The 27,697-nt window shown below is 34.4% G+C and overlaps 4 protein-coding genes across 4 annotated transcripts; all 4 read left to right on the forward strand.

Annotated features, from left to right (window-relative positions):
* Positions 1–4,049: 4,049 nt before the first annotated feature.
* Positions 4,050–5,346, forward strand: LOC125780156 (uncharacterized; the record flags this gene model as incomplete). The annotated part of the gene is made up of 2 exons (XM_049461814.1): positions 4,050–4,097; positions 5,245–5,346. Coding segments are annotated over 2 exons (150 nt in total), but the record flags the coding sequence as incomplete, so codon positions are not given.
* A 1,652-nt stretch (positions 5,347–6,998) lies between these two features.
* Positions 6,999–9,881, forward strand: LOC125780153 (uncharacterized; the record flags this gene model as incomplete). Its single annotated transcript, XM_049461811.1, has 2 exons — positions 6,999–7,046; positions 9,834–9,881. Coding segments are annotated over 2 exons (96 nt in total), but the record flags the coding sequence as incomplete, so codon positions are not given.
* Positions 9,882–14,933: 5,052 nt separating this feature from the next.
* On the forward strand, positions 14,934–15,622 carry LOC125780154 (101 kDa malaria antigen-like; the record flags this gene model as incomplete). Its single annotated transcript, XM_049461812.1, has 2 exons — positions 14,934–15,011; positions 15,536–15,622. Coding segments are annotated over 2 exons (165 nt in total), but the record flags the coding sequence as incomplete, so codon positions are not given.
* A 3,346-nt stretch (positions 15,623–18,968) lies between these two features.
* On the forward strand, positions 18,969–26,826 carry LOC125780155 (trichohyalin-like; the record flags this gene model as incomplete). The annotated part of the gene is given in 5 exon segments (XM_049461813.1): positions 18,969–19,031; positions 25,195–25,517; positions 25,568–25,935; positions 25,938–26,063; positions 26,159–26,826. Coding segments are annotated over 5 exon segments (1,548 nt in total), but the record flags the coding sequence as incomplete, so codon positions are not given.
* Between the last annotated feature and the right edge of the window lie 871 nt (positions 26,827–27,697).

The raw sequence follows: 27,697 nt of genomic DNA on the forward strand, positions 1-27,697 counted from the left end.
GAAAAGAAGAGAGAAGAGAGAGAAAAAGAGAAGAAAGGAAAAAAGAGAAGAAAAGAAGAAGAGAAGAAAAAAGGAAAAAAAGAAAGAAGGAAAGAGAGAGAGAAGAAAAAGAAGAAGAAGAGAAAGAAGGAAAAAGAAGAAAAAAGAGAGAAAGAGAGAAAGAAAGAAAAGAAAAGAGAAGAAAAAAAAGAGAAGAAGGAAGAAGAGGAAGAAAGAAGAGAAGAAGAAAAAAGAAGAGAAAAGAGGAAAGAGAAGAAAGAAAAGAGAGAAAAGAAAAAGAAGAGAAGAAGAAAGAGAAAGAGAGAAGAAAGAAGGAAGAAAAAGAAAGAAGAAGAAAAAGAAAAAGAAGAAAAAAAGAAGGAAAAAGAAGAAAAAGAAGAAAAAAAGAGAGAGAAGAAGAGAAAGAAGAAGAAAAGAAGAAAAGGAAAAAGAGAGAGAGAAAAAAAAGAAAGAAGAGAAAGAGAAAAGAAAAAAAGAAAAAAGAAAAGAAAAAGGAAGAAGAGAAAGGAGAAGAAAAGAAGGAGAGAAAGAGAAGAAGAGGAAAAAAGAAAGAAGAGGAAGAAGAAAGAAGGAAGGAGAGAAGGGAGAAAAAAAAAGAAGAAAGAAAAAAGAGAGAAGAAGAAGAGTAGAGAAGAAAAAAAAGAAGAAAAGAGAAGAAAGAAAGAAAGAAAAGAGAGAAAAAGAAGAGAAAAAGAGAAGAAAAAAAAAGAAGAGAAAAAGAAAGAAAAGAAAAGAGAGAGAAAAGAAAAAAGAAGAAGAAGGAGAAGAAAAAAAGAAGAAGAAAAAGAAGAGAAGAAGAGAAAAGAGAGAGAAGAAAAGAAGAAGGAAGAGAGAAAGAAAAGAAGAGAGAAAAGGAGAAAAAGAGAAGAAGAAAAGAGGAAGAAGAGAGAGGAGAAAGAAAAAGAAAAAGAAAGAAAGGAAGAAGAAAAAAGAAAAGAAAGAAGAAAGAAAGAGAGGGGAGAGAAGAAAGAGAAGAAAAGAGAGAAGAAGGAAAAGAGAAAGAAGGAAGAGAGAAAAAAAAAAGAAGAGGAAGAGGAAAGAAGAAGAGAGAAAGGAGAAGAGAAAAAAGAAGAAAGAAAAAGGAAGAAAAAAGAAAAAAGAAAGAGAAGGGAGAGAGGGAAAAAAGAAAGAGAAGAGAAGAGGAGGAAAGAAAAGAAAGAGAGAAAAGAAGAGGGAGAGAGAAAGAGAGGAAAAAAAAAAGAAAAAAAGAAAGAAAAGAAAAAAAGAGAAAAAAGAGAAAGAGAAAAGAGAGAAAGGAAAGGGAGAGAGAGAAGGGAAGAGAAGAAAGAGGGAAGAGAAGAAAAGAAGAAGAAGAGAAGAGAAGAGAGGGAAAAAGAAAGAAGAAAGAGGAAAGAAGAAGAGAGAGAGAAGAAAGAAAAAAGGAAAAGAGAAGAAAAGAGGAAGAAGGAAAGAAGAAGAGAGGAGAAGAAGAAAAAAGAAAAGGAGAAAGAAAAGAAGAAGCAGAGAGAAGAAGAAGAAAAAGAAAAAAAGAGAGAAGAGAGAAGAAAGAGAAGAAGAAAGAGAAAGAGAGAAAGAGAAAGAAAAAGAGGAAAGAGAGGAGAGAGAGAGAAAAGGAGAAGAAGAGGGAGAGAAAGAGAAAAGAGAGGAAGAAGAAAAGAAAGAGAAGAGAAGGAAGAAAAGAGAAAAGAGAAGGAGAAGGAAAAAAGGAAGAAAGAAAAGAAAGAAGGAGGAGAGAAAAAAGAGAGAGAGAGAGAAAAAAGAAAGAGAAAGAAGAAGAAGAGGAAGAGGAAGAAAGAAAAAAAGAAGAAAAAGAAAGGAGAAAAGAAAGAGGAAAGAAAAAAAAAAAGAAAAGAAGGAAGAGGAAGGAGAAAAAGAGAGAAAAGAGAAGAGAAGAGAGAGAAAAAAGAGAGAAAAAGAAGGAAAGAGAGAAGAAAAAAAGAGGGAAAGAAAGAAAGAAGAAGAGAAAGAAGAAGAGAAAGAAAAGAAGGAAGAAAAAGAGAAAGAAGAAGAAAAAGGAAGAAGAGAAAAAAGGAGAGAAAGAGAGAAAAAGAAAAGAGAAAGAGAAAAGAAAAAAGAAGAGAAAAGAAAGGGAGGAGAGAGAAAAAGAAAGAAAAAGAGAGGAGAAAGAGAAGAAGAGAGAAAGAGAAAGAAGAGAGAAAAGAGAGAGAGAAGAGAAGAAAAGAGAGGAAGGAGAGAGGAAAGAAAAAGAGAAAAAAGAGAAGAGAAAGAAAAGAGAAAAAAGAAGAAGAGAGAAGAGAAAGGAAGGAGAAGAGGAGAAGAAAAAAAAAGAAAAAAAAGGAAAAAAGAGAAGAAGAGGAGAAAAAAAAGAGAGAAGAAGAAAAGAAAAGAAAGAAAAAGAGAAAAAGAGAAAGAAGAAGAAAGAAGAGAAGAAAGAAGAAAGGGAGAAAGAAGGAGAAAAGAAAAGAAAGAAGAGGAGAGAGGAAAGAGAAAGGAAGGAAAAAGAGAAGAAGAAGAGGAAAAAGAAGAAAGAAAGAAGAAGAGAAAGAAAAGAGGAGAGAAGAAAGAGAAAGGAGAGAAAAGAGAAAGGAAGAGAAAAGAAAAAGAGAGAAGAGAGAAAGAAAAAGGAGAAGAGAAAAGAAGAGAGAAAGAAGAGGAAGAAGAAGAAAGAGAAAAAAAGAGAGAGAAAGGGAGAAAAAGGAGAAAAAGAAGAAGAGAAAAGAAAGAGAAGAAGGGAAGAGAAGAAAAGAAGAGAAAAAAGAAGGAAGAAAAAGAAAGAAGAAAGAAAAGAGAAAGAGAGAGGAAAAGAGAAAGGAAGAGAAAAAAGAAGAAAGGAAAGAGAGAGGAAAAAGAGAGAGAAGAAAGAAGGAAAAAGAAAGAAAAAGAAGAAGGGAAAGAAGAGAAAGGAAAGAAGAAAAAAGGAAGAGAAAAAGAAGAAAAAAGAAGAGAAGAGAAGAGAAGAAAAAGAAGAGAAGAAAAGAAGGAGAAGAGAGAAAAGAAAGAAGGAGAAGAGGAAAGAAAGGAGAAAGGAAGAAAAAAAAGAGAAAAAAGAGAGAGAGGAGAAGAAAGAAGAAGAGGAAGGAAAAAAAGAGAAAAGAAAGAGAGAAGAGAAGAGGAGAGAAAGGAGAAAAAAAAGAAGAAGAAAGAGGGAAGAAGGAAGGAAGAAAAAGAAAAAGAGAAGAAAGAAGAGAAAGAGAGAGAGAGGAAAGAAAAGGGAGAGAGAGAAGAAAAAAGAGGAAAGAGAAAGGAAAAAGAAAGAGAAGAAGAGAAGAGGAAAAGAGAAAGAAGAAAGAAGAAAAAGAGAAAGAGAGGAAAGAGAGAGAAAAAGAGAGAAAGAAAAGAAAGGAGAGAAAAGAGAGAAGGAAAAGAAGAGGGAAGAAAAAGAAAGAAGAAAAGGGAAGAGAGAAAAGAGAAAGGAGAGAGGAAGAGAAGAGGGAAAAAGAGAGAGAAAAGAAAGAAAAAGAAAGAAGGAGAAGGAAAGAAGAAGAAAAAAGAAGAAGAGAGAAAAAAAAGAGAGGAGAGGAAGAAGAGGGAAAGAAGGAAAGAAGAGAAAGAAAGAAGAGAGAAAAAAAGAAAGAAGAAAGAGAAAAGAGAAGAAGAGAGAGGAAAAGAAAGAAGAAAAAGAGGAAAAAGAGAAGGAGGAGAAGAAAAAGAAGAAGAAAAAGAGAAAAAAAGGAGAGAAAAAGGAGAAAAGAAAGAGAAGGAAAAAGGAAAAAGAGAGAGAGAGAAAAAGGGAGAGGGAGAGAAGGAGAAGAAGAGAAAGAGAAGAAGAGAAAAGAGAGAGAAAAGAAAGAGAGAAGAGAGAAAGAAAAGGAAGAAAAGGAAGAGAGAGAAAAGAAAGAAGAAAAAAGAGAAAAGAGAAAAAGAAGAAGAGGAAAAGAGAGAGAAAGAAGAGAGAAAAAAGAAAGAGGAGAGAAGGAAGAGAAAAGAGAGAAGAGAGAAAAGAAAAAAGAGAGAAGAAGGGAGAGAAAGAGAAAGAAAGAAGAGAAAAGAGAGAGAGAAGAGAGAAAGAAGAGAGGAAGAAAGAGAAAGAAGAAAGAAAAAGAGAGAAGAGAAGAAGAAGAGAGGAAAGAGAGAAGAAGAAGAAGAAAAGAAAAGAAGAGAAAAAAGAGAAAGAAGAGAAAAAAAAGGAAAAAAGGAGGAGAAAAAAAGAAAGAGAGAAGGGAAAGAGAAGAGAAAGAAAAGAAGAAAGAAGAAAAGAAGAAGAAAGAGAGAGGAAAGAGGAGAAAAAGAAGAAAGAGAAGAAAGAGAAGAAAAAGAAAAAGAGAGAAAGAAGGAAAAAAGAGAAGAAGAAAGAAGAAGGGAGAAAAGAAGAAAAAAAGAAGAGTAGAGAAAAAGAGAAGAGAGAAGAGAGAGAAGGAGAGAAGAAAGAGGGAAGAAGAGAGAGAAAAAAGAAGAGAGAAGAAAGAAAAGAAAAAAAGAAGAGGAAAGAAGAGAGAAGAAGAAAGAAAGGGAGAAGAAAAAAAGAGAAGAGAGGAGAGAAGAAGAAAAGAAGGAGAAGAGAAGAGAAAGAGAAGAAAGAGAGAGAAAGAAGAAAAGAAGGAAAGAGAAAAGAGAAGAAAGAAGAAGAGGAAGAGAGAAAGAAAGAAGAAAGGAAGAGAAGAAGAAGAAAGAGAAAGAAAAAGAAAAAGGAGAGAAAGAAGAGAGAAAAGAAGAGAAGAGAAGAAAGAGGAGAAGAAAGAGGGAGAAAAAGAAGAAAAAGAAGAAGAGGAGGAAAAGAGAAGAGAAAGGAGGAAAGAAAAGAGAGAAGAAGAAGAGGAAAAGAAGAAAGAAGAAGAAAAAAGGAAAAAAGAGAAGGAAAAGAGAGAAGAGAGAGAGAGAGGGAGAAAGAAAAAAAGAAGAAAAGAGAAAAAAGAGAGAGAAGAGGAGAGAGAAAGAAAGGAAGAAAAGAAAGGAGAGAGAGAGAAAGAGAGAAGAAAAGAGAGAAGGAAGAGGAGAGAAAAGAAGAAGAGAAGAAAGGAGAGAAGAAAGAGAGAAAGAGAGAGAGAGAGAAAGAAGAGAAAGAGAAGAGAAAGAGAAAGAGAGGGAGAGAAGAGAGAAGAAGAGAGAGAAAAAAGAGAGAAGAAGGAGAGAAAGAAGAGAAGAAAGAAGAGAAAGAAGGAAAGAAAGAGAGAAGGAAAGAGGAGAGAGGAAAGAAGAAAGAAAAGAGAGAGAAGAAAGAGAGAGGGAGAGAAAAAGAAAAGAAGAAAAAGAGAAAGAAAGAAAGGGGAGAGAGAGAAAAGAAAAGAGAGAAAGAGAGAAGAGAGGAGAGAAGAAAGAGAGAAAGAAGAAAAGGAGAAGGGAAAGAAAGAGAGAAAAAAAGAGAAAAGGAAAGAAAAAGAGAAGAGAGAGGAGAAGAAGGAAAAAGAAGAGAGAAGAGGAAAAAAGAAAGGAGAAGAAAAAGAAGGAGAGAAAATAGAAAGGAGAAAAAGAAAAAGAGGAGAGAAGAAGAAAGAGAAGGAAAGAGAGAAGAAAGAAAGGAAAGAAAGAAGAAAAGAAAAAGAAGGAAAGAAAGAGGAGGAAGAGAAGAGAAGAAGAAAAAAAGAGAAGAGAAGAAGAGAAGAGAGGAAAAAGAGAGAAGGAAGAAGAAAGAAAGAGAGGAGAAAGAAGAGGAGGAAAAAAGAGGAGAAAAGAGAAAAAAGAAAAGAAGAGGAAGAAGAAAAGAAAGAAGAGAGAAGAAGAGAAAGAAAAGAGAAAAGAGGGAAGAGAAGAAGGAGAAAGAAGGAGAAAGAAAGAAGAGGAAGAAAGGAAGAAGAAGAAAAAGAGAGAAAGAGAAGAAGAGAAGAAGAAAAGAGAGAGAAGAAGAAAGAGAGAAAAAGAGAGAGAAAGAAAGAGAGAAAGAAAGAGAGAACGAAAGAGAAGAAGAAGGAAGAGAAGAGAGAGAAAGAGAAAGAGGGAAAAGAAAGAAAAAAAAGAAAGAGGGAAAGAGAAAGAAAAAGAGAAGGAAAAGGAAAAGAGAGAAGAGAAAAGAAGAAGAGGAAGAAGGAGAGAGAAGAAGAAGAAGAAGAGAAAGAGAGAAGAAGAGAGGGAAGAAGGAGAAGAAAAAAAGAGAGAAGAAAGAAAGAAAGAGGGGGAAAAAGAAAAGAAGAGAAAGAAAGAGAGAAGAAAAGAGAAGAAGAAGAGAGGAGAAAGAAAAAAGAGAAGAGGAAAAGAGAGAGAAGAAGAGGAAAAAAGAGAAGAAAGAGAGAGAAAAAAAAGGAAGAGAGAAAGAAAGAAGAGAAAGAAAAGAGAGAGAAAGAAAGAGAAGGGAGAGAAAGAAAAGAAAGAAGAGAAAAGAGGAGGAGAAAAGAGAGAGGAAAAAAAGAAAAGAAAAGAGAGAGAAAGAGAAGAAGAAAGAGGAAGGAAAAAGAGAGAAAGAAAGGAGAAGAGAGAGAAGAAGAGAAGAAGAAAAAGAGGAAGAAGAAAGAAAGAAAAAAAGAAGGAGAAGAAAAAAGAGAAGAGAAGAAGAAAAAAGAAGAGAGAGAGAAAGAGAAGAGGAGAAGAGGAGAAGGAAGAAAAGAGAGAAGAAAGAGAAGAGAGAAAGAAAGAGAAGAAGAGGAGAAAAAGAAGAGAGGAGAGAAAAAAAGGAAGAAGAGAAAAAGAGAAGAAGAGAGAAAAAGGAGAGAAAGGAGAAAGAAAAGAGAAAGAAAGAGAGAAGAAGAGAGAAAAAGGAAAGAGAGAAGAGAGAGAAAGAAAAGAAAGAGAGAAAGAAGAGGGAAAGGAGAGAAAAAAAGAGAAGGAGAGAAGAAGAAGAAAAAAGAAGAAGAAGAGAGAGAGAAAGAAGAAGGAAAAAAAGAGAGAAAAAGAAGAAGAGGAAGAAGAGAGAGAAGGAAAAGAGAAGAGAAGAAGAAAAAGAAAAAAAGAAGAAAGAAAGAAAGAAGAAGAAAAGAGAAGAGGAGAAAGAAAGAAGAGAAGAGAAGGAGAAAGAAAGAGAAAAGAGAGAGAAAGAAAGAAAAAAAGAAGAGAGAGAGAGAAGAAGAGAAGAGAAGAGAAGAGAGAGGAAAGAAGAGGAGAGAAGAAAAGAAAAAGAAAGAAAGAAAGAGAAGAGAGAGAAAGAGAAGAGAAAAAGAAAGAAGGAAAAGAGAGAAAAAGAAAAAAAAAGAAGAAGAGAAAAGAGAGAAAAGAAGAGAGAAAGAGAGAGAAGAGAGGAGAAAAGAAAGAAGGAAAGAAAAGAAGAGAGAGAAGAAAGAAAAAGAAAAAGAAAAGAAGAAGAAAAGAAAGAAAGAAGAAAGGAGAAAGAGAAGAAAGAGAAAGAGAAAGAAAGAGAAGAAGAAAAGAGAAAGAAAAGGAAGAAAGAGAAGGAGGAAGAGAAGAAAAGAGAGAAAAGAAGAAAAGAGAAGAGAGAAAGAAGAGGAAGAAGAGAGAAGAGAAGAGGAGAAGAAAGAAAAAAGAGAAGGAGAGAAGAGAAGAGAGAGAAGAAAGAAAGAAGGAAAGGAAAAAAAAAAGAAAAGAAAGGAAAAAAGAAGAAAGAGGAAAAAAAAAAAAAGAAGAGGAGAGAAGAGAAGAAGAAGAGAAGGAGAAGAAGAAAGAGGGAGAGAAAGAGAAAAGAGAGAAGAAGAAAAGAGAGAGAAGAAAAAAAGAAAAGGAAAAGAGAAAAAAAAGAGAAGAGAAAGGAAGAGAGAGAAAAAGAGAAGAAGAAGAGAAAAGAAAAAAGGAAGAGGAGAAGAGAAAAGAGGAAGAGAAGGAGAGAAGAAAGAAAAAGAAGAAAGAAAGAAGAAAGAAGAGGAGAGGAGAGAAAGAAGAGAGAGAGAAAAAAAGAAGAGAAGAGGAAGAAGAGAAGAGAAGAAGGAAAGAAAAGGAAGAGAAGAAGAAAAGAAGAGAAAGAGAAAAAAGAAAAAAGAAGAGAAAGAGAGAGAAAAGAAAGGAAAAAAAGAGAGAGGAGAAAAGAAAAGAGAGAAAGAAAGAAAGAGAGAAGAGAAGAGGAAGAAAGAAAAAGAAGAAAAGGAGAGAAGAAAAAAAAGAGAAAGAGAGAGAGAAAAAAGAGAGAAAGAAGAGAGAAAAAGAGAAAGAAAGGAAAAGAAAAAGAGAAGAGAAAGAGAGAGAGAAAAAAAGAGAGAAGAAGAAAGGAGAAGAAAAGGAAAGAAAAAAGAAGAAGAAAAGAAAGAAGAAAGAGGGAGAAAGAAGAAAAAAGGAAGAAAAAGAAAGGAGAAAGGAAGAAGAGAGAAGAAAGAGAAAAAGAAGAAGAAAAAAAGAAAAGAAAAGGAAGAGAGAGAAAGAGAGAGAGAAGAGAAAGAAAGAAAAGGAGGAGAGAAAAGAAAGAAAAGGAGGGAAAAAGAGAAAGAGAGAGAGAAGAGAAAGAGAAGAAAGAAGAGAAGAGAGGGAAAAGAAGAGAGAGAAAGGAAAGAGAGAGAAGAAGAAAAAAGAAGAGGAGAAAAGAGGAAAGAGAAGAAAAAGAAAGAAAAAAGAGAAGAAGGAGAGAAGGAGAGAAGAGAAAGAAAAGAAAGAGAGGAGAAAGAGGAGGAAAAGAAGAAAGAAAGGAAGAAGAAAAGAGAAAGAGGGGAAGAGAAAAGAAGAGAGGAAAAGAAAAGAGAAGAAAAAAGGAAGAGAAGAGAAAGAGGAAGAAAAGAAAGAAGAGAAGAAAGAGAAGAAGAAGGAAGAGGAAAAGGAAAAAAAAAGAAAAAGAAAAAAAAGAGAAGAAGAAGAAGAAAAAAGAGGAGAAAGAAGAAGAAGAGAAAAAGGAAAGAAGAAGAAAAGAGAGGAAAGAGAAAGGAAGAGAAGAAAGAGAGAGAGAGAAAAGAGAAAGGAGAGAAAAAAGAGAGAAGAGAAGAAGGGAGAGAGAAAAAGAAAGAAGAGAAAGAGAAAGAGAGAAGAAAGAAAGAAGAGAAGAGAAGAAGAAGAAAAGAAGAAAGAAAAAAGAAGAAGGAAAAAAGAGAGGAAGAAAGAAGAAGAGAAAAAGGAGAAGGAGAAGAGAGAGAAGAAAGAGAAAGAGAAGAAGGAAGAGAAAGGAAAAAAGAAAAGAAAAGAAGAAGGAGAAGAAAAAGGAAAGAGGAGAGAGGAGAGAGAAGAGAGAAGAGAGAGAAAGAAAAAAGAAAAAAGAAAAAGAAAAGAGGGAAAAAGAGAAAGAGGAGAGAAAAAAAGAAAGAGGAGAGAAGAAAGGAGAGAAAGAGAAGAAGAGGAAGAAGAAGAAAAAAGAGAAAAAAAAGAGAAAGAAGAAGAAGAAAAGAGAGAGGAAAAAAGAAAAAAGAAAAGAAAAAAGAAGAGAAAAAAGAGAGAAAGAAAGAAGAAGAAGGAGAGAAAGAGAAAAGGAAAGAGAAAGAAGAAAGGAAGAAGGAAGAAAGAAAGAAGAGGAAGAGGAGAAAAGAAGAGAAAAGAAGAAAAGAGAAAAGAAAAGAGAAAGGAAGAAAGAAAAGAAGAGAGAAAAGGAAGAAGAAGAGAAGAAGAGAGAAAGAAGAAGAAGAGAAGAAAAGAAGAGAGAAGAAGAGAAAAAGAAAGAGAAGAAAAGAAAAGAAAGAGAGAGAAAAGAAGAAGGAGAGAAAGAAGAAAAAAGAAGAAGGAGAAAAAGAGAGAAGAGAAGAGAAAGAAAAGGAAAAGAAGAAAAAAGAGAGGAGAGAGAAGAAGAGAGAAAGAAGAAGAGGAAGAAAAGAAGAAAAAAGAAAAGAAAGAGGAAGAAAGAAAGAAGAAAAGAAAAGAAGAGAAAGAAGAAAAGAAAAAGAAAGAAGGGAGAAAAAAAAGAAGAGAAAGAAAGAAGAAAGAAAAAGAAGAAAGAGGGGAAAGAAAGAGAAGAGAGAGAAAGAAAGAGAAAAAGAGAGAGAGAGAGAAAAAAGAAGAAAGAAAGAAGAAAAGGAGAAAGAGAAAGAAAAAAAAGGAAAGAAAGGAAGAAGGAGAGAGGAGAGAAGAAAGGAGAGAAAAGAGAAGAGAGAGAGAAGAGGAGAAAGAAGAAAGAGAAAGAAAGAAAGAGAAAAGAAAAGAAGAAGAGAGAGAAGGAAAAGAAAGAGAAGAAGAGAAGAAGAGAAAGAAAGAGAAGAAAAAGAGAAGAGGAAAAAGAAAGAAAAGGAAGAGAAAAGAAAGAAGAAGAGGAAGAAAGAAAGAAAGAGAAAGGAAAGAAAAGGAGAGAAGAGAGAGAGAAGAAAGAGAAAGAAGAAAGAGAAGAAAGAGAAAAGAGAAAGAAAGAAAAGAAAAGAAAGAAGAAGAAGAGAGAAAAAGAAAAGAAGGAAGAAAAGAAGGAAGAAAAGAGAAAGAAGAGAGAGAAGAAAGAAGAGAAAGAAGAAGGAAAAGAGAAAAGAGAGAAAAAAGAGAAAGAAGAGAGAAGAAAAAGAAGAAAGAAGAAGAGAAAGAAAGAGAGGAAAAGGAAAAGAAAGAAGAGGAAAAAGAAGAAAAAGAGAAAAAAGAAGAAAAAGGAGAAGAAAAGAAGAAAAGAAAGAGAAAGGAGAAGAGAATAGAGAAGAGAAAGAAGAAAGAAAGAGAAGAAGAAAGAGGAGAGAAAGAGAAGAAAGAGGAAGAAGAGAAGAAAAAGAGGAGAAGAAGAAAGAAGAAAGAAAGAAAGGAGAAGAAGAGGAAAAGAAAAAAGAGAAAGAAAAAGAAGAAGAAGAAAAAGAAGGAAAGAGAGAGAGAGAAGAGAAAAAGAAAAAGAAAAGGAAGAAGAGAGAAAAGAAGAGAAGAAAGAAGGAAAGAAAGAGGAAAAGAAAGAAAAAGAAAAGAAGAAGGAAGAGAGAAAAGAAAGAAGAAGGAAAGAAAAAAGAGAAAGAGAAAAGAAAGAAGAAGAAGAAAAGAAAAAAAAGAGAAAGAAGAGAGAAGAAAGGAAAGAAAGAGAAGAAGAGAGAAAAAAAAAGGAAGAAGGAGAAGAGAAAGAAGAAAGGAAGAAGAGAAGGAAGAAAAGAAGAAAAGAAAAGGAAAGAAAGAGAAAAGAAAAAGAAGAGAAGAAAAGGAGAGAGAAAAAGAGAGAAAAGAGAAGGAAGAAAAGAGAAAGAAGAGAAGAAGGAGAAGAGAGAAAAAAAGGAAAGGAAAAGAAAGGAAAGGAAAAGAGAAAAAGAAAGAGAAGGAGAGAGAGGAAAAGAGAGAAGAAAGAAAGAGAAGAAGAGAAGAAAGAAGAGAAAGAGAAGAAGAGAAAAAAGAAAAGAAGAAAAGAAGAAAAGAGAGAGAGAAGAAAAGAAGAAGAAAAGAGGAGAAAAAAGAAGAGAAGAAAGGAAAGAAAGAAGAAGAAGAGAAGAAAAGAAAGAAGAGAGAAAGAGAAGAAGAAAGAGAGAAAGAAGAAGAAGAAAGAAAGAAAAGAGAAAAAGAAAGAAGAGAAGAGAAAGAAGAAGAGAGAAAAAAAAGAAGAGAAAAGAGAAGGAAGGAGAGGAAAAGAGGAAGAGGAAGAAAGAGAGAGAGAGAGAAGAAAGAGAAAGAAAAGAAGAAAGGAGAAAAGAAAGAGGAAGAAGAAAAGAAAGAAAAGAGAAGAAAAGAAAAAAGAGAAGAAAAAGAAGAAAGAAGAGAAAAGGAGAAGGAAGAGAAAGAAGGAGAAGAAAGAGAGAAAAGAGGAAGAAAAAGAGAAAGAAGAGAGAGAAGAGAAAAGAAAGAAGAGGAGAAAAAGAAAGAAGAAGAAAGGGAAAAAAGAGAAGAGAAAGAAAGAAGAGAGAAGAGAAAGGGAGAAGAAAAGAGAAAAGAAAGAAGAGAAAGAGAGAGAAGAAGAGGAGAGAAAGAGAAAAAGAAAAGAGAGAGAGAAAAGAAGAGAAGAAAAGAAAGAAAAGAAAAGAGAAAAGAGGAAGAGAGAAAGGAAGAAAGAAAAAAGAGAAAGAAGAAAAGAAGAAGAAGAAAAAGAAAGGAAAAAAGAGGAAGAAGAAGAAAAGAAAAGAAAAGAAGAAGAGAGAGAGAAGAGAGAAAAGAAGAAAGAGGGAGAGAAGGAAAGAGAAAAGAAAAGGAAAAAGAGAAAAGAAGAAGGAGAAGAAGAAGAGAAGAAGAAAGAAGAAAGAGAGAAAAAAGAAAAAGAGAAAAGGGAGAAGAAGAGGAGAGAGAAGAGAAAGAAAGAAAGAAGAAGAAGAGGAAGAGAGGAGAAGAGAAGGAGAGAGAAGAGAGAAAGAAGAAAGAGAGAAGGGAAAGAAGAGAGAAAGAAGGAAGAAAGGAAGAAGAAAAAGAGAGAGAAGAGAAAGAAGAGAAAGAGAGAAGAAGGAAAGAAGAAGAAAGAGAGAAGAAGAAAAAAGAGAGAGAGAAGAAGAGAAGAAGAGAGAGAAGAAAGAAGAAAGAGAAAGAAGAAAGAAGAGAAAAAGAAAAGAGAGAAGAAGAAGAAGAAGAAAAAAGAGAAAAAGAAAGAAGAAAAGAGAAAGAAGGAAGAGAAGAGAGAGAGGAAAGAGAAGAGAAAAGAAAGAAGGAGAGAAGAAGAGAGAGAAAAGGAAAGAAGGAAGAAGGAAGAAAGGAGAGAGAAGAAGAGAAAGAGAAGGAAGAGAGAAGGAAGAAAGAGAAAAAGAAGAAAAGGAAAGAAGGGAAGAGAAGAGAAAGAGAGAAAGGAGAAAGAAGAAAGAAAGAAAAAAAGAGAAGAGAAGAAGAAAGAAAGAAGAAAGAGAAGAGAGAAAGAAGAAGAGAAGAGAAGAAGAGAGGGAGAAGAGAGAGAGAAAGAAAAAAGAGGAAAGAAGAGAAGAAGAGAAAAGAGAGAGAAGAAAGAAAAGGAAAGAGGAGAAGGAAGAAAGGAAAGAAAAGAAGAAGAGAGAAAAAGAAGAAGAAAAGAGAAAGAAGAGAGAAGAAGAAGAGAGAGAGAAAAGAGAGAGAAAAAGAGGGAGAAGGAAAGAGAGAAAGAAGGGGAAAAAAGAAAGAAGAAGAAAGAGAGAAGAAAAAGAAAAAAGGAAAAGAGAAGGAAAAGAAGAAAAGAGAGAAAGAGAGAAAGAAAGAAAGAAAAGAGAGAAAAAGAAGAGAAAAGAGAAGAAAAGAAAGAAGAAAGAGAAAAGAAGAGAAAGGAGAGAAGAAGAGAAAGAGGAAGAAGAAAAGAAGAGAGAAAGAAAGAAGAGAAAGAAGAGAAGAAGAGGAAAAGAAGGAAGAGAAAAGAAAAGAAGAAAGAGGAAGAAAGAAGAGAGAAGAAGAAGAGAAAAGAAAGAGAAAGAAGAGAAAGAAGAAGAAGAAAGGAAAAAAGAAAAGAAGAGAGAAAGAAAGAGAAGAAAGAAGAAGAAGAAAAAAGAAGAGGAAAGGAGAGAGAGAGAGAAAGAAAGAAGAGGAAAGAGAAGAGAAAGAGGAAAGGAAAGAAGAGAAAGAAAAGAAGAAGAGAAGGGAGAAAAGAGGAGAGAAGAAAGAAGAAGAGAAAAGAAGAAAGAAGAGAGAAGAAGAGGAGAGGAAGAAGAAGAAGAGAGAAGAAGAGAAAGGAGAGAGAGAAGAGAGAAGAAGGAGAAGGAAAGAGAGAAGAGAGAAAGAGAAAGAAGAGAAAAGAAGAAGAGAAGAAGGAAGAAGAAAGAAAGAGGAGAGGAAGAGAGAAGAGAGAAGAAGAAGGAAGAGAGGAGAAGGAGAAAAGAAGGAGAAAAGGAAAGAAGAAGAAAGGAGAAAAGAAGAAAACGAAGAAGAGAAGAGGGAGAAGAAAGAGAGAAGAGAAGAAAGAAGAAGAAGAGAGAGGAAGAAAAGAGAAAAGAGAAAAGGAAGGAAGAAGAAGAAGAAGAGAGAGAAGAGAGAAGGAGAAGAGAAAGAGAAGAAGAGAAGAAGAAGAAGAAAAGAAAGAGAGAAAGAGAGAGGGAAGAGAAGAGAGAAAGGAAGAAGAGGAAGAAGAAGAAAGGAAGAGAAAGAGAGAGAGAGAGGAGAAAGAAAGAGAGAGAAAGAAGGGAAAAGAGAAAGAGAGAAAAGAGAGAAGAAAGAGAAAGAGAAAGAGAAGAGAAGAAAAGAAGAGAGGAAGAGAAGGAAGAAAGAGAAGAGAGAGAGAGAGAGAGAGAAAGAAGAGAGAGAGGAGAAGAAAAGAGAAAGAGAGAGAAGAGAAAGAGAGAGGAGAAGAAAGAAGGAAGAAGAAGAAGAGAGAGAGAAGAGAAGAAGGAGAAAGGAGAGAAGGAAGGAAGAGAAGAGAAAGAGAAGAAGGAGAAAGGGAAGAAGAAGAGAGAAGAAAAGAGAGAAAGAAGAGGAAGAAGAAGAGAAGAAGAAAGAGAAGAAGGAAGAAGAGGAGAAGAAGGAAAGAAAAGAGAGAAGAGAAGAAGAAGGAAAGAAAGAGAGAAGAAAGAAGAAGAGAAAGAAGGAAAGAAGAGACAGAAAAAAGAAGAAGAAGAGAGAAGAAGAGAAAAAGAAAGGAAAAGGAGGAAGAGAGAGAAAGAGAGAGGGAGAAAAGAGAAAAGAAGAAAGAAGGAAGAGAGAAGAAAGAGAGAGAAGAAGAGAGAAAGAAGAAAAAAAGGAGAAAGAGAGAGAAGAAAGAGAAGAAAGAGAAAGAAGAGAAGAAGAAAAGAGGGGAAAAAGAGAAAAAAGAAGAAGAAGAAGAAGGGAGAAAAGAGAAGAGGAAAGAAGAAGAAAAAAAGAGAAAGAAGGAAAGAGAAGAAGAGAGAAAGAAGAAGAAAGAAGAGAAGAAGAGGAAGAAGAAAAAAGAAAAGGAGAGAAAAAGAAAGAGAAAAAAAAGAGAAGAAAGGAAGAAAAAGGAGAGAAGAGAGAAAAAGAGAAAGAGGAAGAAGAAAGAGAGAGAGAAGAAGAAGAAAAGAAGAGAGAGGAAAAGGAGAAAAGAAAGAGAAAGAAGAAGAGAAAAGAGAAAAAAGAAGAAGAAAGGAAAGAAGAGAAGAAAGAGGGAGAGAAAGAGAAAGGAAGAGAAAGAGGGGAGAAAGAAAGAAAAAGAAAAGAGGAAAGAGAGAAAGGGAGAAAAAGAGAAAAAGAAGAAAAAGAAGAAGAAAAGAAGAGGAAGAAGAAGAGAAGAAGGAGAAAAGAGAGAGAAAGAGAGGAGAGAAAAAGAAGAAAGAAGAAGAAAGAAAGAGAGAAGAGAAAGGAGAAAAGAGAAAGAAAAGAGAAGAGAAGAGAGAAAAAAAAAGAGAAGAAGAAAAGAAGGAGAGGAGGAAAAAGAAGAGAAAAAGAAAGAAGAAAGAGAAAGGAAAAGAAGAAGAGAAAGAGAGGAAGAAAAAGAGAAAAGGAAAAAGAGAAAGAGGAAAGAAGAAAAGAAGAAAGAAGAGAAGAAAAAAGAAAGAAGAAAGAAAGGAAGAAAAGAAGGGAAGAAGAGAAAAGAAGAGAAAAGAGAAAGAAAAAGAGAAGAGAAAGAAGAAGAAAAAGAAGAGAAGAAGAGAGAGGAAGAAAAAAAGAAAAGAAAAGAAAGGAAAGAGAAGAAAAGAGAGAAAGAAGAAGAAAGAAAGAAAAGAGAAAGAAGAGAAAAGGAAGAAAGAGAGAAGGAAAGAAAAGAGAAAGAAGGAAGAGAAGAAGAGAAAGGAAAGGAGAAAGAAAAGAAGAAAGAGGAAGAGAAGGAGAGAAAAAGAAGAGAAGAGAGAAGCAGAGAGAGAGAGAAAAGGAAGGAAAGAAGAAGAAGGAGAAAGGAAAGAGAAAGGAAGAAAGAGAGGAGAAGAGAAAGAAGAAAAAGAGAGAAAAGAGAGAAGAGAAAGAAGAAAGAAAAGGAGAAAAAAGGAAGAGAAAGAGGAGAAGAAGAGAGAAAGAAGAAGAGAGAGAAAAGAAAAGGGAAGAAGAGGAAAAGAGAAGAGAAAAGAGAAAGAGAAAAAAAAGAGAAGAAGAAAGAGGAAAGAGGAAGGAAAGAGAAAAGAGAAAGAGAGAGAAGAAGAAAAAGGAGAGAAAGAAAGGAAAGAGAGAAGAAGAAGAAGAAAGAGAAAAGGAGAAAAAAGAAAAGAGAAAGAAGAGAAAAGAAGAAAGAGAGAAGGAAAGAAAGAAAGGGAAAGAAGAAGAGAAGAAAGAAGGAAAGAAGAAAAGGAGAGGAGAGAGAGAAGAAAAGAAAGAAAAAGAAGAAAGAAAGAAGAGGAAAAGAGAAAAAGAAGAAAGAGAAAGGAGAGAAAGAAGAAGAAGAGAGGGAGAAGAAAGAGAAGAAAAGAAAGAAGAGAGAAGAGAAGAGAGGAAAAGGAGAAGAGAAGAAAGAGAGAAAAGAAAGAGAAGAAAAAGAGAAAGAGAAGGAAGAAAAAGAGAAAAGAGAGGAAGAGAAAGAGAGAGAAAAGAAAAAAGAAGGAGAAGAAAGAAGGAAAGAGAGAAAGGAGAGAAGGAAGAGAAAAGGAAAAGAAGAAAGGAGAAAGAAGAAGAAAAGGAAAAGAGAAGAAGAGAGAGAAGAAAGGAAAGAGAGAGAAAGAAGAAAAGGGAAGAGAGAAAAAAAGAAAGAAAGAAGAGAAAGAAAAAGAGAAGAAGAAGAGAAAAAAAGAAAGAGAGAAAAGAAAGAAGAAAAGAAGAAGAGAAAGAAGAGAAGAAAAAGAAGAAGAGAAAGAAGGGAAGAAGAAGAGAGAAGGAGAGAGAAGAAAAAAAGAAAGAAAAGAAAGAAAGAGGAAGAGAAAAGAGAAAGAAGGAGGAAGAGAAGAGAAGAAAAAAAGAAAGAGAAGAGAGAGAAAAGAGAGAGAAGAGAAGAAGAAGGAAAAGAAGAAAAAGAAAGAAGGAAAGAAAAGAGAAAGAAGAAAGGAAGAAAGAAGAAAAGAAAAGAGAGAAGAGAAGAAGAAAGAAGAAGAAGAAAGAGAGAGAGAAGAAAAAGAAAAGAAGGAAGAAGAAGAAAGAAAAAGAAAAGGAGAGAAGAGAGAAGAAGAGAGAAAGAAGGAAAAGAGAAAGAGGAAGGAGAAAGAGGAAGGAAAAAGAAAGAGAGAGAAAGAAGAAGAAAAGAAGAAAGAGAGAGAAGAAGAAAGAGAAGGAAGAGAAGAAGAAGAGAAAGAAGAGAAAAGAAGAAGAAAGAGAAAAGGAGAGAAGGAGAGAAGAGAAAAGAAAAAAGAAAGAAGGAAAGAAGAAGAAGAAGAAGAGAAAAGGAAGAAGAGAGAAAAGGAAGAGAGAGAAGAGAAGAGGAAGAAAGAAGAAAGAAGAGAAAGAAGAAAAGAAAGGAGAAAGAAAGAAGAAGAAGAAGAAAAAAGAAAGAAGAAAAAGAAGGAAGAGGAAGAGAGAAGAAAGAAAAGAAGAGAAAGAAAAAAAAGAGAAGAAAGGAGGAAGAAGAAAGAGAGAAAGAGAAAGAAGAGAGGAGAAAGGAGAAAAAAGGAAAGAGAAAGAAAAGAGAAAGAGAGAGAGAAGAAGAAGAAGAGAAAAGGAGAGAGAAAGAAAAGAAGAGAAGAAAAGAAAGAAGAGAAGAGAGGAGAAAGAAAGAAAGAAGAAGAGAGAAAGAAAGAAAAAAGAAAGAGAAGAAGAAAGAGAAGAGAAGGGAGAGAAAGAGAAAAGAAGAGGAAGAAGAAAGAAAGAGGAAGAGAAAGAGAGAAAGAAAGAAAAAAAGAAAAGGAGGAAGAAGAAGAAAAAGAAAGAGAGAGAAAAGAGAGAGAAGAAGAGGAAAGAGGAAGAGGAAGAAAGAGAAGAAGAGAAGAAGAAGAGAGAAAGAGAGAAAGAAAGAAAGAGGAGAAAGAAGAGAAAAAGAGAGAAGAGAGAAGAGAGAAAGAAAAGAAGAGAAAGAGAAAGAGAGAGAAAGAGAAAGAGAGAAAAGAAGAGAAGGAAGAGAAGAAAGAGGAAAAGAAAGAGAAAGAGAGAAGAAAGAAAGAAGAGAAGAAGAGAAAAAAAGAGAGGAGAGAAAAGAGAGAAGAAGAAAGAGAGAGAAGAAAAGAAAGAGGAAGAAAGGAGAGAGAAGAAAGAGAAGAAAAGAAAGAGAGAGAAAGAAAAGAAGAAAAGAAGAGAAGAAGAGAGAGAAAAGAAGAGAAGAGAGAAGAGAAAGAGAGGAAGAGAAGGAAAGAAAGAAGAAGAAGAAAAAAGAAGGAGAGAGAGAAAGAAGAGGAAGAAGAAGAAGAAAAGAAAGAGAAGAAAAGAAAGAAGGAGAAGAGAAAGAAGAGAAGAAAAAGAAAGAAGAAAGAAGAAGAAGAGAGAGAGAAGAAGAAAAGAGGAGAGAGAAGAGAGAGAGAAGAGAGAAGAAGAGAGAAGAGAAGAGAGAAAGAAGAAGAAGAGAAGAAAGAAAAAAGGAGAGAAGAAGGAAAGAGAAGAAGAAGAAAGAAAGAGAAGAGAGAAAAGAAGAAGAGAGAAAAGAAGAAAGAAAAAGGAAGAGGAAAGAAAGAGAAGAAAGAAGAAAGAGAAGAAAGGAAAAGAAGAAAGAAAGAGAGAAGAGAAGGAAAAAGGAGAAAGAAGAGAGAAAGGAGAAAAAGAAGAGAGAAGAGAGAAGAAGAAGGAAGAGAAGAAATAGAGAGAAAGAGAAGAAGAGAGAGAAGAAGGAGAGAGAGAAAAGAAAGAAAGAGAGAGAAAAGGAAAAGAAAAAAGAAAAAAAGAAGAAAGAAAGAGAAAAGAAGGAAAGAAGAAGAAGAAGAGAGGAAGAAGAAGAAAAGAGAAAGAAGAGAAGAAAGAAAGAGAAGGAAAAGAGAGAAGAAAAGAGAGAGGAGAGGAAAAAGAAAGAAGAAGAGAAGAAGAAGAGGAGAGAGAGAAGAGAAGAAAGAAAGAAAAGAAGGAGAAGAAAAAGAAGAGAAGAAAGAAAAGAGAGAGAAGAGAAGAAGAAGAGAGAAGAAAGAGAGAAGAGAAAGAAGGAAAGAGAAGAAGGAAAGAGAAGAAGAAGAAAGAAAAAGGAGAAGGAAGGAAGAAAAGAGAAGAGAAGAGAAAAGAAAGAAGAAAGGAAAGAGAGAAGAGAAGAAAGAGAGAAGAAGAAGAGGAAGAAGAGAGAAGAAAGAAAAGAAGAAAGAAAGAAGAAAGAGAAGAAGAGAGAGAAAAAGAGAAGAAGAGAGAAAGAAGAAAGAGGAAGAAGAGAAAAAGAGAGAAGAAATAGAGAAAAGAGAAAGAAAGAAGAAAGAAGAAGAAAGAAGAAGAAAGAGAGGAAAAAGAAAAGAAGAAAAAAAAGAAGAAGAAGAGAGGGAAAAAGAAAGAAGAAGGAAAGAAGAAAAGAGAGAAAAAAGAAGAAAGGAAAAAAGAGAGAGAGAAAAGAAGAAAGAAAAAGAAGAAAAGAGAAAAGAAAGAAGGAAGAAAAGAAAGAAAAGAAAAAGAGGAGAGAGAGAGAAAAGAGAAAGAAGAAGAAAAAGAAGAGAGAAGGAGAAGAGAGGAGAAAGAAGGAAAGAGAAGAAGAAGAAGAAAGAGAAGAAAGAAAGAAGAAAGAAGAGAAGAAAGAAGAAAAAGAGAAAGAAAAGAAGAAAAGAAGAGAGAAAGAAAAGAAGAAAAGAAGAAAGAAGAAGAGAAAGAGAGAGAAAAGGAAAAGAAGAAAAGAGAAAGAAGAGAGAAGAAAGATAAGGAAGAGAGAGAAAAGGAGAAGAGAAGAGAAAGAAGAAAAGGGAGAAGAAGAAAGAGAGAAAGAGAAGAAAGAAGAAGAAAAAGAAGAAAGAGAGGAAGAAAGAGAAAAGAGAAAGAGAAGAGAAAGAAGAAGGAAAAAGAAAGAAGAAAAAAGAAGAAGGAAGAGAAAAGAAGAAGAGAGAGAGGAAGAGCGAGAGAAGAAAAGAGAGAAGAAAGAGAGAAAGAAGAGAAGAAAGAGAAAGAGAAGAAGAGAGAAGGAAAGAGAGAGAAAGAAGAAGAGAGAAGAAAAGAAGAAGGAGAAAGAGAAGAAGAAGAGAAAGAAGAAGAAAAGAGAAGAGAAAGAGGGAGAAAGAAAGAAAGAAGAAGAAGAGGAAAAGAGAGAAAAAAAGAGAGAGAAGAGAGAGAAGAAAGAAAGAGAAGAAAGAGAGAGAAGAAGAAGAAAAAGAGGAAAGAGAGAAGAGAGAAAGAAAGAAGAGAAGAAAAGAAGAGAAAAGAGGAAGAGAAAAGAAAAGAAGAAGAGAGAAAAGAAGAGAGAGAAAGAGAGAAGAGAAAGAGAGAAAGAAGAGAAAAGAAGAAAAGAAGAAAGAGAAAGAAAAAGAAGAGGAAAGAGAAGAGAAAGAAAGAAGAAGAGAAAGAGAAAAGGAAGAAAGAAGAGAGGAGAGAAAAAAAGAGAGAGAAGAAGAGAAAGAAGAGGAAGAGGAGAGAGAAGAAGAAAGGAAAGAAAAGAGGAAGAAAAGAAAAGAGAAGAGGGAAAAAGAAGAGGAAGAAAGAGAAAAAGAAAGAAGAAGGAGAGAAGAAGGAAAGAAAAGAGAGAGAAGAAAGAAGAGAGGAAAGAGAAGAGAAAAGAGAAAGAAGAAGAGAGAAGAAGAAGAAAGGAGAAAGAGAGAGAAGAGAGAGAAGAGAAAGGAGAAGAAAGAGAAAGAGAGAAGAAGGAAGAAGAAAAAAGAAGGAAGAAGAAAGAAAGAGAAGAGAAAGAGAAAAAAGAAAAAGAGAGAGAAAAGAAAAAGAGAAGAAGAAGAGAAGAAAGGGAAAAGAAGAAGAAGAAAGAAGAAAGAAAGAAAAAAGAGAAGAAGAAAAAGAGAAAGAAGAAGAAGGAAAAAGAAGAGAAGAAAGAAAAGAAGAGAAAGAAAAGAAGAAGGAGAAGAGAAGGAAGAGAAGAAGAGAGAAGAAAAAAGAAAGAAGAATAAGAAGAAAGAAGAGAGAAGAGAGAGAAGAAAAGAAGAGAGAAGAAAGAAGAGAAAGAGAAAGAAGAGAAGAAAAAGAAGAGAGAAGAAGAAGAGAGAGAAAGAAAGAAAGAAGAGAAAGAGAAGGAAGAAGAAGAAAGAGAAGAGAAAAGAAGGAGGAAGAAGAAAGAGGAGAGAGAAGAAGAGAGAAAGAAAAGAAGAGAAGAAAGAAGAAAGAAAAGAGAGAAGAAAGAGAGAAGAGAGAAGAAGAAAGAGAAAAGAGAAAGAGAGAGAAGAAGAAAAAAGGAGAGAGAAGAGAGAAGAGAAGAAAGAAGAAGAAAGAAAGAGAGAGAGAAGAAGAGAAGAAAGAGAAGAAAAAGGAAGAAGAAGAAAGAGAAGAGAAAAGAGAGGAAAAGAAAGAAAGAGGAAGAGAAGAAGAGAAGAAAGAGAGAGAGAAGAAGAAAAGAGAGGAAGAAAAGAAAAAAGAAGAAGAAGAGAAGAGAAGAAGAGAGAGAGAAGAAGGAAGAGAGAGAAGAAAGGAAAGAGAGAAGAAAAAAGAAGAGAAGAAGAGAAGGAAGGAAGAAGAAAAGGAAAGAGAGAAGAAAGAGAGAAAAGAAGAGAGAAGAAGAAAAGAAGAAAAGAAGAGAAGAAGAAAAGAGAAGAAAGGAGAAAAGAGAGAGAGAAAGAAGAGAAGAAGAAAGAAGAGAGAGAAAGAAGAAGAAGAAGAGAAAAGAAAGAAGAAGAAGAGAAGAAGGAAGAGAGAAAGAGAAGAAGAGAAAAGAAAGAAAGAGGAGAGAAGAGAAAGAAAGAGAAGAAGAGAAGAAGAGAAGAGAAAGAAGAGAAAGAAAAGGAAAAGAAGAGAAAGAGAAGAAGAAAGAAAGAGAGAAAAAGAGAAGAAGAGAAAAGAGAGAAGAAGAAAAAGAGAAAGGAGAAGAAGAAGAGAAGAAAGAAAAGAAAGAGAAAGAAGAGAAGAGGAGAGAAGAAAGAAGAGAAGAGAAAAGAAGAGAAAAGGAAGAGAAAAAGAGAAGGAAGAGAGAAAGAGAGAAAAAGAAGAGAAAAGAAGAAAGAGAGAGAGAAAGAGAGAGAAAAGAAGAAGGAGAAGAGAGAAAAGAAAGAGAAGAGAAAGAGAGAAGAAAGAGGATAGAAGAGAAAAAAGAAAGAGAGAAAAAGAAGAGAAGAGAGAGAGAAGAAGAAAAAGAAAAGAGGAAGAAAGAAGAAGAGAGAAGAGAAAGAAAGAGAAGGAGAGAAAGGAGAGAGAGAGAAGAGAGGAGAAGAGAAAGAAAGAGAAAGAGAGAGGAAAGAAGAGAGAAGAAGAAGAAGGAAGAAAGAGAGAAGAAAAAAAGAAGGAAGAAAAGAAAAGGAGAAGAAGAGAGAAAGGAGAAGAGAAAGAAGAGAAAGAAGAGAAAGAAGAGAAGAAAAGAAGAGAGAAAAAAGAAAGAGGAAAAAAAGAAGAAGAAGAAGTAGGAGAGAGAAAGAGAAAAAGAGAAAAAAGAGAGAAGAGAGAGAAAGAAGAAGGAGAAGAAAGGGAAAAAGAAGAGGAGAGAAGAAAGAAGAAGAGAAAGAGGAGAAAGAGAAGAGAGGAAGAGAAAAGAGAAGAAGAGAGAGAGAGAAGAAGAGAGAGAGAGAAAGAAAAGAAAAGAAAGAAGAGAAGAGAAAGAGAAAGGAAGAGAGAAGAAGAGAGAAGAGAAAGAGAAAGAGAGAGAAAGAAGGAAGAGAAAGAGAAAGAAAGGAAAGAGAAAGAGAGAAGAGAGAAGAGAGAAGAAGGAAGAAGAGAAGAAATAGAAGAAGAAGAAGGAAGAAGAGAAAAGAGAGAGAAAGAGAAAGAAAAAGAGAAGAGGAGAAGAAAGAAGAAAAGAGGAAGAAGAAAGAGAGAAAGAAAGAAGAGAAAGAAGAGAAAAAGAGAAGAAAGAAAGAGAAAGGAAGAAGAGAAAGAAAGAGAAGAAAAGAAGAGAGAAGAAGAGAGAAGAGAAAGAGAAGAAGAAGAAAGAAGAAGGAAGAGAAGAAAGAGAGAAAGAGAGAGAAGAGAAGAAAGAGAAGAAGAAGGAGAAAGAAAGAAGAAGAGAAGAAGAAAGGAAGGAGAGAGAGAAGAAAGAGAAAGAAGAAAGAGAAAGAAGAGAAGAAAGAAGAGAAAAAAAGAAGAGAAAGAGGAGAAAGAAAGGAAGAGAGAGAAAGAAAAGAAAAGAGAGAAGAAGAGAAGAGAGAAGAAGAGAGAAAAAGAAAAAAAGGAGAAGAAGAGAAAAAGAGAGAAGAAGAAGAAAGAAAAAGAAAAAGAGAGAAGAAGAGAAAGAGAAAAGAAAGAGAAGAGAGAGAAAGAAGAAAGAGAGGAAGAGGAAAAAGAGAAAGAAAGAGAAGAGAAAGAAGAGAAGAAGAAAGAAGAAGAGAAAGAGGAAGAAGAAAGAGAGAGAAAGAAGAGAAAGAAGAGGGAAGAAAGAAGAAGAGAGAGAAAGAAGAAGAGAGAAAGAAGAGAAAGAAGAAGAAGAAAAGAAGAAAGGAGAGGAAGAAGAAGAGAGAAAGAAGAGGAAAAGAGAAAAAAGAGAGAAGAGAAAGGAAAGAAAAGAGAAGAAAAGAGGAGAAGAAAGAGAAAGAAGAGAGAAAGGAGAAAAGAAAAGAAGAAGAAAAAGAAGAAAAGAAGAAAGAGAGAGAAGAAGAGAAGAAAGAGAGAAAGAAGAGAGAAGAAGAAGAGAAGAGAGAGAGAGAAGAAAAGAGAGAGAAAGAGAGAAAGAAGAAGAGAAGAAAAGAGAAGGAGAAAGGAAAAGAGAGAGAGAAGAGGAAAGGAGAGAAAGAGAGAAGAGAAGAAGAGAGAGAGAAGAAAAAGAAGAGAGAAGAAGAAGAAAGAGAGAAGAAGGAGAGAAAGAGAGAGGAAAGGAGAGAAGAAAGAAGAGAAGAAGAAAGAAAGAGAAAGAAAAAAGAAGAGAAGGAGAGAGAGAAAAGAGAGAGAGAGAGAGAAGAGGAAAGAAAAGAAGAAGAGAAAGAGAAAAGGAAGAAAGAAGAAGAAAGAGGAAGAGAAAAGAAGAAGAAGGAGAGAAAAGGAAGAGAAAGAAGAAAGAAGAGAGAAGGAGAAGAAGAAGAGAGAGAAGAAGAAAAAGAAAAGGAGAGAAGAAAGAGAAGAGAAGAAGAAGAGAAGAGAAAAAAGGAAGAAGAAGGAGAAGAAGGAGAGAAGAAGAAGAGAGGAAAGAAGGAAAAGGAAGAAAAAGAAGAAAGAAAGAAGAAGAGAGAAAAGAGAGGAGAAGAAAGAGAAGAGAAAGAGAGAAAGAGAGAAAGAGAAAGAAGAAGAAGAAGAAGGAGAGAAAAGAGAGAGAAGAAGAAAAGAAAGAGAAAGAGAGAGAGAAGAAAGAGAAAGAAGAGAGAGAAAGGAAGAAAAGAAAGAGAGAAAGAGAGAAGAAGAGAAAAGAGAAGAAAGAAGAGAAGAGAAGAAGAAGAGAGAAAGAAAGAAAGAAGGGAAAGAGAGAGAAGAAGAAAAAGAGAGAGAAGAAAAGAAGAGAAGGAAGAGAGAGAAGAAGGAGAGAAGAGAGAGAAAAGAGAGAAAGAGAAAAGAGAAGAGAAAGAAGAAAAGAGAAGAAGAAGAGAAAGAGAAAGAAGAAAGGAAAGAAGAGAGAGAGAAAGAAAGAGAAGAAAAGAGAAGAAAGAGAGAAGAAGGAAGAGAAAGAAGAAGAGAGAGAGAAGGAGAAAAAGAGAAATAGAGAAAAAGAAGAAGAAGAAAGAGAGAGAGAGGGAAAGAGAGAAGAAGAGAGAGAGGAAGAGAGAAGAAGAAAGAAGAAAGAAGAGAAAGAAGAAAGAGAAAAGAGAAAGAAAGAGAGAAGAAGAAGAAAGGAAAGAAGAAGGAGAAAGAAAAGAAGAGAAAGAGAAAAAGAGAAGAGAGAAAAGAGGAAGAAGAAGAAGAGAGAAAAGAAGAAGAGAAGAGAGAAAAGAAGAGAAGGAAAAAGAGAGAGAAAAGAGAAAGAGAGAAAAGAGAGAGAAAAGAGAGAGAGAAAGAAAAGAAGAAAGAGAAGGAAGAGAGAGAGGAAAGAAAAAGAGAAGAAAAGGAGAAAGAGAAAGAAGAGAGAGAGAAGAGAAGAGAGAGAAGAAGAGAAAAAAAGGAAGAAGAGAAAAGAAGAGGAAAGAAGAAAGAAGAAAGAAGAAGAAGAGAGGAAGAAGAAGAGAAGAGAAGAAGGAAAGAAAAAGAGAAGAAAGAGAAGAGAGAAAAGAGAAGAAGAAGAGGAAGAGAGAAAGAAGAGAAGAAAGGAAAAAGAAGAAGAGAAGGGAAAGAAGAGAAGAGAAGAAAGAAGGAGAGAAGAAGGAGAGAAAGAAAAGAGAAGAAGAGGAGAAAGAAGAAGAGAAGAGAGGAAAAGAAGAGAGAAGAAGAAGAAAAAAAGAAGAGAAGGAGAAGAGAGGAAGAAGAGGAGAAAGAAGAAGAAGAAAGAAGAGAAAAGAAAAAGAGAAAGGAGAAGAAGAGAGAAAAAGAGAAAGAAGAGAGGAAGAAGAAGAGAAAGAGGAGAGAGAAGAAGAAAAGAAAGAAGAAAGGAGAGAAAGAAGAGAGAGAAAAGAAGAAGAAGAGAAGAAGAAGAAAAGAAAGAGAAGAAGAGAAGAAGAGAAAGAAGAAGAGAAAGAGAGAAAGAGAGAAGAGAAGAAGAGAAGAAGAGAAAGAAAAGAAGAAAGGAAAGAGAAGAAGAAGAGAGAGAAGAGAGAAGAAAGAGAAAGAAGAAAGGAGAAGAAGAGAAGAGAAGAGAAAAAGAGAGAAGAAAAGAAGAGAGAAAGAAAGAGAAGAAGAGAGAAGAGAAGAGAAGAAGAAGAAGAGAAAGAAAGAGAGGAGAAGAGGAAGAAAGAAGAAAGAAGAGAGAGAAGAAAAGGAGAAAAGAAGAAGAGAAAAGAAGAAAGAAAAGAGAGAAAAGAAGAGAAAGAAAAAGAGAAAAGAAGAAGACGAAGAAAGAGAAGAGAGAAGAAGAAGAAGAAGAAAAGAAGAAAAGAGAAAGAAGAGAGAAGGAAAAAGAGAGAAAGAAGAAAAAAGAAGAAGGAGAGAGAGAGAAGAGAGAGAGAAGAAGAGAAAGAGAAAGAAAGAAGAGAGAAGAAAGAGAGAGAGAGAAAGAGAGAGAAAGAAGAAGAGAAAAGAAGAGGAAGAAAGAAAGAGAGAAGAGAAGAGAAAAGAGAAGAAGAAAGAGAGAGAGGAAGAAAGAAGAAAGAGAGAAAGAGAGAAGGAGAGAAGAGAGAGAGAAAAAGAGAGAAGAAAAGAGAAGAAGAAGAGAGAAGAGAAAAGAAGAAGAAAGAGAAAGAAAGAAGAGAGAGAAGAAAGAAGAGAAAAAAGAGAAGAAAGAAGGAAGAAGAAAAGAGAAGAGAGGAAAAAAGAGAGAAGAAAGAGCAGAAAGAAAGAAAGAGAGAGAAGAGAGGAGAGAGAAGAAGAAGAGAAGAGAGAAGAAGAGAGAAGAAAGAGAGAGAAAGAAAGGAGAAGAAAAGAAGGAAGAAGAGAAGAGAGAGGAAGAAGAGAAGAAGAAAGAGAGAAAGAGAAGAAAAGAAAGAGAAAAAGAAAGAAAGGAAGAGAGAGAGAAAGAGAGAGAGAAAGAAAGAGAGAGAGAAAGAAGAAAGAGAGAAGAAGAAAGAAGAAGAAAAAGGAAAGAAGAAGAGGAAGAAGAAGAAGAAAAGAAAAAGAGAAGAAAAGAAAAAGAGAAGAAGAGAAAGAAGAGAAAGAAGAAAAAGAAAAAAGAAATAGAAAGAGAGAGAGAGAGAAGAAGAAAGTGCAAGAGAGAAAAAAGAAAGAGAAAAGAAAAAGAAAGAAGAAAAAAGAAGAGAGAAAAGAAGAAAGAAAGAAAGAAAAGAAAGAAGAGAGAGAAAAAGAAGAGGAAGAAGAAAAAGAAGAAGAGAAAAGAAGAGAAGAAGAGAGAGAAGAAAGAAAAGAGAGAAGAAGAGGAAGAAAAGAGGAGAGAGAAAGAGAGAGAGAGAAGAGAAGAAAGAAAAGAAGAGAGAAGAGAAAAGAAGAGAAGAGAGAAGAAGAAAAGGAAAGAAAGAAAAGAAAAAGAAGAAAGAAGAAGAAAGAGAAAAGAAGAGAAAGAGAAAAGAAGAGAAAAGAAAAAGAGAGAAAAGAGAGAGAAAAAAGAAGAAGAAGAAGAAAGAAGAAAGAAAGAGAGAAGAAGAAAAAAAGAGAGAAAAGAAAAGAGAAGAAGAAAGAAGAAAGAGAGAGAAAAGAAGAGAAAAGAAAAAAGAGAGAGAAGAAGAAGAGAGAAGAGAAGAAGAAGAGAGAAGATAGAAGAAGAAGAGAAGAAGAAAGAGAAGAGAAAAGAGGAGAGAGAAAAGAAGAGAAGAAGAGAAAGAAAAAGAAAGAGAGAGAAGAAAAAGAAAAGAAGGAGAAGAGAAGAAGAAAGAAGAGAAGAAGAAAAGAGAAGAAAAGAGAAAGAGAAGAGAAAGAAAGAGAAAAAGAAGAGAGAAAAGAGAAGAAAGAGAAAGGAGAAGAGAAGAAAAGAAAAAAGAAGGAGAGAAAAAGAAGAAAAAAGAAGAGAAGAAGAAGAGAGAAAAAAGAAAGAAGGAAAAAGAAAAGAAAAGAAAGAAAGAAAAAGAGAAGGAAAAGAGAAGAAAAGAGAAGAAGAGGAAGAAGAGAAAGAAGAGAAAAGAAAGAGGAAGAAGAAGAAAGAGAAGAAAGAAGGAAGAGAGAAAGAAAAAAGGAGAGAGAGAGAAAGAAAGAAGAGAAGAAAGAAAAAAGAGAGAAGAAGAAGAAAGAGAGAGAAGAAGAGAAGAGGAAGAGAGAAAGAGAAAAAAAGAGAAGAGAAAAGAGAGAAAGAAGAAGAAGAGAAGAAAGAAAAGAAGAAAGAGAAGAAAGAAGAAGAAAAAGAGAGAAAGAGAGAGAAAAGAAAAGAAAGAGAGAAGAGAAGAAGAAGAAAGAAGAAGAAAAGAAAGAAGAAGGGAAAGAGAGGAAGAGAAAAGAGGAGAAAGAGAGAGAAAGAAAAAAAGAAAAGGAGAAAAGAAGAGGAGAGAGAAAAGAGAAAGAAGAAGAAAGAGAGAGAGAAGAAAGAAGAAGAGGAAGAGAAAGAAGAAGAGAAGGAGGAAAGAGAAGAGAGAAAAGAGAGAAGAGAAAGGAGAGAAAGAGAAGAGAAGAAGAAGAAGAGAGAAAGAAAAGAAAGAGGAGAAGAAGAGAAAGGAGAAAGAAAGAGAAAAAAGAGGAGAGAAAAGAGAAAGAAGAGAGAAGAAAGAAAGAAGAAGAGAGAGAGAAGAGAAAGAAGAAAAAGAGAAAGAAGAGAAGAAAAGAAAGAAAGGAAAGAAGAAAGAAAGAGAGAGGAGAGAAGAAAGAGAGAGAGAGATGAGAAAGAAAAGAGAAGAAAAAAAGAAAGAAAGAAAGGAGAAGAAAGGAAGAAGAGAGAGAAAGAGAAAAAGAAGAGAAAAAAGAAGAGAGAGAAGAGAAGAAAGAGAAGAGAAAGAAAGAGAAGAGGAAGAAGAGAGAAGAAAGAGAAAGAAAAAGAGAAAGAAAGAGAGAGAAGAGAGAAAGAAGAAAGAGAGAAAAAGAAGAGGAAAAGAAGAAGAGAAAGAAGAAAGAAGAAGAGAAAAAAAGAGAA

The sequence above is a fragment of the Bactrocera dorsalis genome, unplaced genomic scaffold (assembly GCF_023373825.1).
Source record: "Bactrocera dorsalis isolate Fly_Bdor unplaced genomic scaffold, ASM2337382v1 BdCtg136, whole genome shotgun sequence".
Lineage (NCBI taxonomy): Eukaryota > Metazoa > Arthropoda > Insecta > Diptera > Tephritidae > Bactrocera > Bactrocera dorsalis.